Raw genomic sequence first — 10,568 nt, 5'->3', positions numbered from 1 at the left:
TTCAAGCGGCAGAGCCCTGGAGGGCCGGCTGTCATCTGCACCTAACCCACAACTGTGGGAAGCAGGTCAGGTAACACCGTTGACAGAAAAGCTAAATCTTTGAGGGAAGGTTTTTTGAGGATAATGGGAAATTATGCATGCTCCCAAGCTAAGGTCAATGATCCAGGGTAATAAAAATGTTAAAAACTTGAGAAAGTGGGATTAAGCATTAAAGCCAGGTCCCAAAGAGAGCAAAATAAGGATCATGGATACAGCTGAAGAATTCATTTCAGAAAGAGAGGGGATTTATTTTTCTGTACATTGGTGGGGAGAAAAAGAAACAGCAAAAGAAACTACAGAGACAAGGTAAGATGGACATGAAGGAGGCGGAGGTAGCATTTCTCTGGTGAGAGGGATTTTTGAAGTCAGAAGGAATAGAGAAGGAGAGAAAGGAAAGGGCTTAGGCTCAGGGCTAGAATAACACCAGTGGTATAAAGACTCATCGGGTGCTCTTCAGTGATGGCCCAGGAGCTGGACTGGGCATTAGAGAGAGGATAGGGGAAAGCCAGAGAGCTGCCCGGGTTCCTAGTGGACCTCTGAATGTGACTTTAGGCTGTACAGTAAATGTGGATGGGCGAGTAGGGGTCCTCCAGTCAAATAGCTCATTTCATGTGGTACAGAAAGACCAGGAGAGGACAGTTCAGAAGGTGGTGGTTAAAGGGCTCCATCCTGCAGGGAAGTTCATGTTCAGAGCCATCAGCTTGCCTCTCTCTCCCACACCCCACTGCCTGCCTGGCCAAGGTCCCTGGTGAACAAGCTGGCTTAGATCTAAATCAGAGGCAACACCCTAAACAACCCTGGAGGGCGTGGAGCATTCCTATGCTACCCTCTCCTCTGCTTAAGTCATGTTTTACAGCCCATTCTACAACAGATGTGTAAGCTTATCTTTGTTCTCTCACCATGGAGAAAATAAGTGTCACTTCAATGTAATAATGAGAAGGCTGCATTTTCACACATAGAGAAAATATAGGCAGCCTATATTTTAAGGTAAGTTTATTTATTTTTTCTTTTTTTATTTTATTAATTTTTAAAATTTATATATGACAGCAGAATGCATTACAATTCTTATTACACACCTAGAGCACAATTTTTCATATCTCTGGTTGTATACAAAGTATATTCACACCAATTCATGTCTTTATACATGTACTTTGGATAATAATGTCCATCACATTCCACCATCATTTCTAACCCCATCCCCCCTCCCTTACCCTCCCACCCCTCTGCCCTATCTAGAGTTCCTCTGTTCCTCCCATGATCCCCCTCCCTACCCAACTATGAGTCAGTTACCTTATATCAGAGAAAACATTTGGCATTTGTTTTGGGGGGATTGGCTAACTTCACTTAGCATTATCTTCTCTAACTCCACCATTTACTTGCCAATGCTATGATTTTATTCTGTTTTATTGCTGAGTAATATTCCATTGTGTATAAATGCCACTTTTTTTTAAACCATTCATCTATTGAAGGGCATCTAGGTTGGTTCCACAGTTTAGCTATTGTGAATTGTGCTGCTATAAACATTAATGTGGCTGTGTCCCTGTAGTATGCTGTTTTTAAGTCCTTTGGGTATAGACCTAAGAGAGGGATAGCTGGGTCAAATGGTGGTTCCATTCCCAGATTTCCAAGGAAACTCCATACTGCTTTCCACTAGTGTTATCCTAACCCTGAGCCTAGATTGCACCAATTTGCAGTCCTACCAGCAGTGTATGAGTGTACCTTTTTCCCTACATTGTCGCCAACACTTATTGTTGTTTGTCTTCATAATAGCTAGCATTCTGACTGGAGTGAGATGAAATCTTAGAGTAGTTTTGATTTTTCATTTCTCTAATTGCTAGTGATGATGAATCACTTTTTATTATATTCGTTGATTGATTGTATATCATCTTTGATCAAGTGGGATTCATCCCAGGGATGCAAGTTGGTCCAACATACAGAAATCAATAAATGTAACTCATCACATCAATAGATTTAAAGATAAGAATCATATAGATGCATAAAAAGCATTTGACAAAATACAGCACCCTTTCATGTTCAAACACTAGAAAAATTAGGAATAAAAGGAACATATCTCAACATCATAAAGGCTATCTATGCTAAGCCCAGCCCAACATCATTCTAAATGGAGAAAAATTGAAGGCATTCCCTCTAAAAACTGGAACGAGACAGGGATGCCTTCTTTCACCACTTCTATTTAACATAGTTCTTGAAAAACTCGTCAGAGCAATTGGACAGGTGAAAGAAATTAAAGGGATACATATAGGAAAAGAAGAACTCAAATTGATACTATTTGCTGATAATATGACTCTGTATCCAGAAGACCCAAAAAGTTCCACCAGAAAACTTTTATAACTAGTAAATGAATACAGCAATGTAGCAGGATATAAAATCAACACCCATAAATCAAATACATTTCTGTATATCAATGACAAATCCTCAGAAAGGGTAATTACCCCATTTACAATAGCCTCAAAAAAAAAAATACTTGGGAATAAACTTAACAAAAGAGGTGAAAGATCTATATAATAAAAATTACAGAACCCTAAAAAAAGAAATCAAAGAAGACCTTAGAAGACCTTGCTCTTGGATAGGCAGAATTAGTATTATCAAAATGACCATACTACCAAAAGCACTATACAAATTTAATGTAATTCCAATCAAAATACCAATGATATTCCTCATAGAAATAGAAAAAGCAATCATGAAATCCATCTGGAAAAATAAGAGATCCAGAATAGCTAAAGTAATCCTTAGCAGGAGGAGTAAAGCAGGTGGATTCACTATACCAGAACTTAAACTATATTATAGAGCAATAGTAACAAAAACAGCATGATATTGGCACCCAAACAGACTGATAGACCAATGATACAGAATAGAGGACACAAAGACTAACCCACAAAACTACAATTATCTTATATTAGACAAAGGTGCCAAAAACATTCATTGGAGAAAAGATAGCCTCTTCAACCAACAGTGCTGGGAAAACCGGAAATCCATATGCATCAAAATGAAATTAAAACCCTATCTCTCACCATGCAAAAAACTCAACTCAAATTGAATCATGGACCTAGGAATAAAACCAGAGATCCTGTGTCTAATAGAAGAAAAAGCATGCTCTAATCTCCATCATGTGGGATTAGGCTCCAACTTCCTTAATAAGACTCTTTTGGTGCAAGAATTAAAATCAAGGATTCAAACTAAAAAGTTTCTTCTCAGCAAAAGAAACAAGCTGTGAGGTGAACAGAGAGCCTACATTTTGGGAGCAAATCTTTATTCCTCACACAGCAGATAGAGCACTATCTCTAGGGTATATAAAGAACCCAAAAGCTAAGCACCAAAAAAACAAATAACCCAATTGATAAATGGGCCAAGGACCTGAACAGACACTTCTCAGAAGATGATATACAATTAATTAAAGTAAGTTTATTAATTGTATCAACACACCTACTAGGGATTTAAATATCTACACCAGATATTTTCTCAAATATTTCCGCTCACTGATAATCGAGCACACACAGACACAATTCAAAGAATAAATTCAGCAGTTTCAATGATATATTTTGTTTATAGTCACAAAAGAACAAAATATTTAAAGATAATTAATATTTCCTGGAGTGTTTCCCCATAGAAATCAAAACATTATTAGATCTGACTTAACACCCAATGCATGCATGCTGTTAGAAAGTACTTCTGTTCCTCAAATGTGTGACCTCCTTCCCCAGGTCATATTGATAATTATAAATGCTAATCAGTCTCATAAATTCAGTTAACAACTTTTATGATGCTCTACAACAATAAAGATATAGCACCCTCAATATCTTGCAGGTACTATTTGCATTGACATCTTGTATAATGAATCTTGTTGGCTTGCTTCAATTTATAGAACTGACCAAACCCAGTGATCAGACCCAGTTCAATGATCTCAAAGCAAAGTTTGAAGGACATGAAACTGGGAGCAAAGAGATTGTTTGTTTTGTTTTCCTAACTTGGCACTAATTTAAGATCCAGGAAACTCATATAAACTTCAGTTCCCACATATATCTAACAAGCTGATAGAATGAGAGATTCCCTGAGATGCCTCTCAGACCAGTCATCTATAATTCTGCTTGATTTCTTTACTGGTGAGCATACATCTCTTATTTCTACCTACAGGAAGATCCCAACAAGCAGATTGTAGAGAACTCTAGTGCCCAGCCCTTGACTTTAGCCATAATTACCTGAATACACAGTATCGACTGGGCATTCATTGAAGGAGATATTCTGGACTTCTCAGAAGTGTAAGTAAATTATCAATAGGATTTTATTTTTGGTTGAGTATATGAAGTATCTCAAGGGTTGTTTGAACAACTGACTTTCTTTGCTTGCTCAAGGTCCCCACTTTCTTTGCACCTCACTATTGAGCAGATGGCCTGCTGGAAGTTGTTGCTGACCACCACGTAGAGTAACAGGTTACCAAATGTGTTCAGAGCAGCCAAGGGTCTACAAACGATGTAAGCTTCGTGGATCTGATTCTCGATGGAGCAGCTGATGGAAAGCAGGCGAGATTCAATCCGAATGACCCTCAAGACATGGAATGGTAAAAAACATATATAAAATACGAGCAGGAGCAGTATGGTCAGCCTGCGTGCTTTCTGTTTAAGGCAGCTCTGAGTCTGAGGTCCGTGAGTTAGGGTGTTGATAATTGTCGTATAGCAAAGTGTCACGATCACCAAGGGGAGGCAGAAGGTGGTGGCAGTCAAAATTAGATTGTACCATTTGATAGTGGTGAGGTCATCTGAACTGGTGAGGTCAAGACAGGTGGATCGATTGGTCATGTTAGTTGATGTAATCAGAAAGGTCATGGGCATGACCGCCACCAGCGAAATGATCCACACCACCGCACAGGCTACCACCGTCCACCGAGTCTTGTGGATGGAAAAGCAGCTCATTGGGTGGATGATGACGATGTAGCGGAAGATGCTGAAACAGGTGAGCAAGAGGATGCTGCTGTACAGGTTGAAATGGAAGCCGAAGCGGATGAACTTGCACATGAACTCCCCAAAGATCCAGTTTTCCCCGCTGGCGTAGTAGTGGATGAGGAAAGGGAGGCTGGTTAGGTACAGCAGGTCAGTGCAGGCCAGGTTCAGCATGATGATGGTGCTGCTTCTCCAGGGCCGCATTTTGAAAATGTAAGTGGAGATGGCTACTGCATTCCCCGGGAAGCCCACGAGAAAGATGATGCCATAGATAACAGGGAGGTAGTGCATCTTGAGGGAGATTTTTTCATCAGTGCAATTTCCAAAAGCAGCTGCATAATCGGGGAAATCAGAAGCGTTTGCTAAACCATCCAGTGGCTCATTCATGGTTGTCTCCTTTCATCTTGCAAGGAAACAAGAGGGTTCACTTTAGCAACATGAATGAAGTAAGGAGTAACTGGCTGGGAAAGGAAAACAGAAACCATTAATGAGAAGGGAATGAAAACAATGATCGACTTTTAAATGAAAATTGCTCTTAACACCCTAAATTTGCCACTTTTTTTTTTCCTCTTTAATCTCAAAAGAGACCCTGTGGAGAAGAGATTGAATTTCTCAGAAACTGACTGTGAGGCAAGTTACTAAAGGCATCTAATAATAATATAAAAGTTAAATTGCCATGAGAATTAAAGTGAAGGATTGGGAAAGAAACCGCACGTGGCGGTGGAAAACAATTTGTCAAGGTGACTGTTTGGCAAGTCATCGCTATCATCATTGGAGACCCGGCAACAAGGCCAAGGCACATCTCTGACATATTAAGTCTAAGTTCATGAAATGTTGCAAAATGTTTCTTATTGTCTCTCTTTTACAGAAGACACTAAGACCAAGAGAGGTTTTGCAACCTGTCCCTGGTAACACACCTGGTGGCTTAGCAAGGGATCCAGCCCCATGTTCTTCTGATTTCAAAGCTGTTCTCTAACTTACCTCTCTGAACTCTCAATCTATATTTTATTGATTTTTCAACAGTGTTATGGTTTGGATGTGAGATGTACCCCAAGAGCTTACATGTGAAACAATATAAAATGGTTTAAAGGAGAAATAATTGAGTTATGAGAGTCTTAACCCAATCAGTGAATTAATTCCCCTGATGGGATTAACTGGGTGGTAGCTGAAGGCAGGTAGGGTGTGGCTGGAGGAGGTGGTCATTGGGATCATGCCTTTGGGGTATATATTTTGTTCCTGGGGAGTGGAGTCTCTCTCTCTATTTCCTGCTCTTCATGTGAGCTGCTTCCCTCTGCCACACTCTTCTGCCATGATGTTCTGCCCCACCTTGAGCCCCGAGGAATGAAGCCAGCCTTCTATGGACTGAGACCTCTGAACCATGAGCCCTCAAAACTTTTCCTCCTCTAAAATTGTTCTGGTCAGATCTTTTAGTCACAGGAGTAAAAAAGCTGACTAAGACAGCCAGGATTATCCTCAATAACTAAGGGAACAGGAAGTGTGAAAACGTGAAAAGACTGAATACTCTGAGTTTCTTAAATCTGGATTTTTAATGCATTGCAACGTTACGTGTGTGAAAGATTCAATTGCAAATTTCCGCTCTTCTAATCTGTTTTAACAGCAGCTCTAATCTATTCGTGTGTGTGTGTGTGTGTGTGTGTGTGTGTGTGTGTAGGGTGGGTTCAGCTGTGCAGTGCAGCAGTTAGGAGCTTGGGCTGTGGGGGCAGGGGGAATGATCTTGATGCTGGTTTAGCCATTTAGTAGCTCTGGGTCCTTGAGCAGGTTGCTTATACATTTTAGGGCTGGAGGAAGTGCAGTTTTAACTTCCTTCATCTGGATTCTCAGTTTCTTCTAACATTTTGACAGTGAGTTTTTGCAATGACTAAAGCACAAAGACTGTTTAAAAAGAGTTACTTAATTATAATGGATTCAAATAGCTGTTGGTAAAATACATCCCCTTATACACTGGTGAGGCCCCCACTGTGTATTAATTAGGCACTCTGCCAGGTCCCAGAGATAACGAATGAATAACCACAGAGATGTACTGGGGGAGATAGACACAGAAAATTATTTTAACAAAATATAACCTTATCTCATGGAGCTATAAACATATTTTGTAAAATAGCAAGAAAAACACTTGGCACAATCCCAGGCACATAATAAGCTCAATAAAAGTTAGGTGGCTGTTAATCGTTAAGCCATTTGATAGAAAAATGACCCGAGGATACTGAGACCACACACACACACACACACAGTTACCTGGAGAACAAGAAAGAGCACTAAAGGAAAGTCACTGAGAGGGAACATTTAAGCTGAATTTAGCAAGAGGAAGGATTTTTGGAATCAAGGATGGGAAAGGTATTCTATGCGAAGGGGACAGCAGCTTGTGCAAAGGCACCAAGAGATGACAGGGTCAGGGAGGTCCGGGACCTTACTAGCCAGCATGGCTGCTCTGTTAAGGGGCACTGGGAGATGAAGATGGAAAAGAAAAAAATAACTAATGAGAAAAATAACAGTGCCTCCTTTGCAGAAAGCACTCCTCTAATTCAAATTCATCTAATCCTCCCAACAGATGAGGTAGGACTGTGCTTGTCCCCATCTTACAGAGGTGTGAAGAGGCAGTGTGCCCAGGGTCCCAGTGCTGGCTGCAGCTGAGCCATCTGCCTGCAGGACAGGCTGCCTCTCACAGTGAGGAGGCAACAGTGCCCCACGGTAATGAAGATGAGTTGGACGTTGTCCCAGGAGAGCTCAATAAATCACACGCTGCAACGGTGACCCAGGGCTAAATGCCAATAATACCTACTTCTTTGGGTTGAGAGAGATTAAATGATTTAAATAATTTAAACACGGAGTTGAGAAGGGTGCCTGGCTCCTGGCTTGTGCTCTCTTAGTATTTCCTGTTATTATTGCTATTATCTGATATTAAATCTATACTATCAAGCATTTCCTCAGAGTAGTATTGAGACATAGTTCAGACTGGCCCAAACTAATGAATCTGAAATTGGTAGGTAAGAGGCAAGCTGTCGGCTCTGAACATGAACTTCTCTGCATGATGGTGCCTTTTAACCACCACCTTCTGAACTGTCCTCTCCTGGTCTTTCTGTTCTACATGAAATGAGCTATTTGACTGGAGGACCCCTACCCGCCCATCCACATTTACTGAACAGCCTGAAGTCACATTCAGAGGTCCACTAGGAACCTGGGCAGCTCTCTGGTTTTCCCTTATCCTCTCTCTAATGCCCAGTCCAGCTCCTGGGCCATCACTGAAGAGCATCTGATGATGAAATGATGAAACCATTTCCTGTCCCATTGACTGGCCTTCAGTAGACTCATCCAGACCTCACTTAGGGTGCAGGATGGAATGCATATCTGGTCATTACTCTTATTCTGTATGAACTGGGGAAAGAATGGGTCAGGGATATGGGGCTTGCCTCTGTCACTGTTAGGATGCTCAGGGGAGAGGATCTCTGGGACCATGCAGTGCTGAATGGGTGGGCTTCTGGTTGAGTTAACTTACTCTAATTGGAAGCACTATGCACAGAACTAGCACCTTCACAGCCCTGGAGGTGACAGGAGTCAGAACCCCCACCCCCCACCCCCCCTAACCCCCCCGACCCTGCGCAGCAAGGTGCTCTGAGGCCAGGAACCCACACGGGACAGCCTCTCCCTTGGCCAAATCCCTTACATGGGATCCTGCACCGAGCACAGGCAGTAACATAACCCTGAAAGGAAAGGGTCACAGTCAGGAATCCCTGGAGCCCCCACCTCACAAAGTCAGTTCTGAGGATGTCCAGAGGCTACTCACTCACTTGTGTTTCTGAAGCAAAGATGTAAAGATTGTTTTGGTAACAACCAAAGGAGTCTTCCAGAATATCTCATTCTAATTGGAACTTGGCTTAAGGAGACGTGAGAGGGAGAGAAGGGGTGAGAACTCCAGTCCAACATGCTGTCAGTTCCATGAAAGCAGAAACACAAGACACCCCATACTACCCAGGGGACAATACTCAGAAGGGGCTCAATAAATATTACTGAATGCATTAAAGAACAGTCGGTAGCATCAGCAAATGGTATTCTGTGCTGAAGGGCCAAGGAAGACGTACCTATAATTCAATGACAAAACAAAAACCAGAGCTTGTTTCCGTAACGTCTTAGAGTAAGGATCAAAATTACTACTCTTGTCATTGCCAAATAAAACCCTGGCCTTGATCTGAGGACATTTTTAACAATAATCACATCAGGCAAAGGCAGGTTGTAGGTAGAAAGAACCACCTTATTGTTTTAAAAAGCAACAGTTCAACTTGGAATTTAATGGAGACTGACTAACCAATTGGAAGGCAAAAGGGATTGACTGAGAAACTTAAGCTGTCTTGCATAACCTCACCAAAGGTGTGGTCTGAGTTTACAAAATATGTGTGATATTAAGAACAAAACACAAAAACCAGCCTGTGCAGTGGGAAGGTAGGGTGAAGCAGTTTCTCTTCTCCCTCATTCCAGGGTCCCATCATTCGCGCAGTGATCCAGAATGCCCAGTCCACAAACAAAACAGTTAAACTTTGAGGACATTAAATAATAATGTGCCAGAGCCCCAGGGGAATTCCCTGTCTTTTGCCACAATAGAGGTTCTGGGACTTGAGATTACAGACCACCCCGGACTAATGGGCTCTTTATATACTGAAAATATGGATGTCCTGAGCTTCCATGTTACCCAATATGTGAGTGTTAACCAAACTCTATGCCCTGTGAATAAAAGCAAGCACCAAAGGTTTGGGGCTTTTTGAAGAAAAAAATATAATTTAAATCTCGTGTCTTTTCCATTGAAGTTGAGGAGAGGTTATGATCCTTTGAGGCTAGCTATAGACTGTCAGTGTTTGGGACCCCCTGTCTTAATGCCCGCTCACCCCTGCACTTCACAGACTGAGAATCCCAGGTGCTGGGTAAAGAAGGCAGAGTCAGAAGCGGTATCTACCTGGGGATTGGCATGTACCACTCCACCTCCACAGAGTCCGCCTGCCCATTCAGTGGAATTACTGACATGAGATGGTTCTAGGGTGTCTGTCAGCTTTGCAGTAAACCATCATCCAACCAACACCCCCTCTGCGAGCTCTGCCTCCTTCTCCCCTCTCACCCTGGGCATTTTCCATGCTGCTGGCCCTTCACAGCTGGCTCTCTCCCCTTATCCCAAGCTGCCAATGGACTAGGAGGAACACACTGAGTGCACATCCTTCACTTCTCCAGTCCTTGGAAGCTCATCTGCTGAGGTCGCTTTGCGTCACCAGGCAGAGACTTTCATTCCCGTACTAAGCTGATTCCATAGGGGTGGAAACAGCAATTCTTAACCTAGAAAATTTGTGACTGGGTGAATATGATTCCCCCTCTCCTCACCCCTTCTAGGTGTCCTAGGCTCTTATCTCCATACGGAAGGGCCACGATCAATTCAAAAAATGAAGACTGCTCCTTCCCCAAAGTAGCCAACCCCAAAGACCCCACACTTCGTGTTGAAACAATTCGAACTGTGCTAGACACTGCGGACCTTCTCTCTCTCTCTCTCTCTCTCTCTCTCTCTCTCTCTCTCTCTCT

General features: G+C 42.2%; 1 protein-coding gene across 2 annotated transcripts in view; it reads right to left on the bottom strand.

The window, feature by feature from the left end:
- Window positions 1-3,576: 3,576 nt before the first annotated feature.
- Window positions 3,577-10,568, bottom strand: part of Oxgr1 (oxoglutarate receptor 1) — a 7,412-nt gene continuing 420 nt past the window's right edge. Inside the window, exons 1-2 of one of the 2 annotated variants that reach the window (XM_048800735.1) lie at window positions 10,117-10,330; window positions 3,577-5,455 (exon numbers count right to left, since the gene is read on the bottom strand). In XM_048800735.1, the coding sequence (XP_048656692.1) occupies window positions 4,368-5,381 (1,014 nt within the window). In that variant the 5' untranslated portion in view covers window positions 5,382-5,455; window positions 10,117-10,330 and the 3' untranslated portion in view covers window positions 3,577-4,367. Of the gene's footprint in view, window positions 5,456-10,116; window positions 10,331-10,568 lie in introns of those variants that run through there. The other variant, XM_015483997.2, reaches the window with a different exon arrangement.

This window comes from Marmota marmota, unplaced genomic scaffold (genome assembly GCF_001458135.2).
Source record: "Marmota marmota marmota unplaced genomic scaffold, marMar, whole genome shotgun sequence".
Lineage (NCBI taxonomy): Eukaryota > Metazoa > Chordata > Mammalia > Rodentia > Sciuridae > Marmota > Marmota marmota.
The sequence above is the reverse complement of the archived record's forward strand: the minus strand, read 5'-3'. Positions and strand labels throughout refer to the sequence as shown.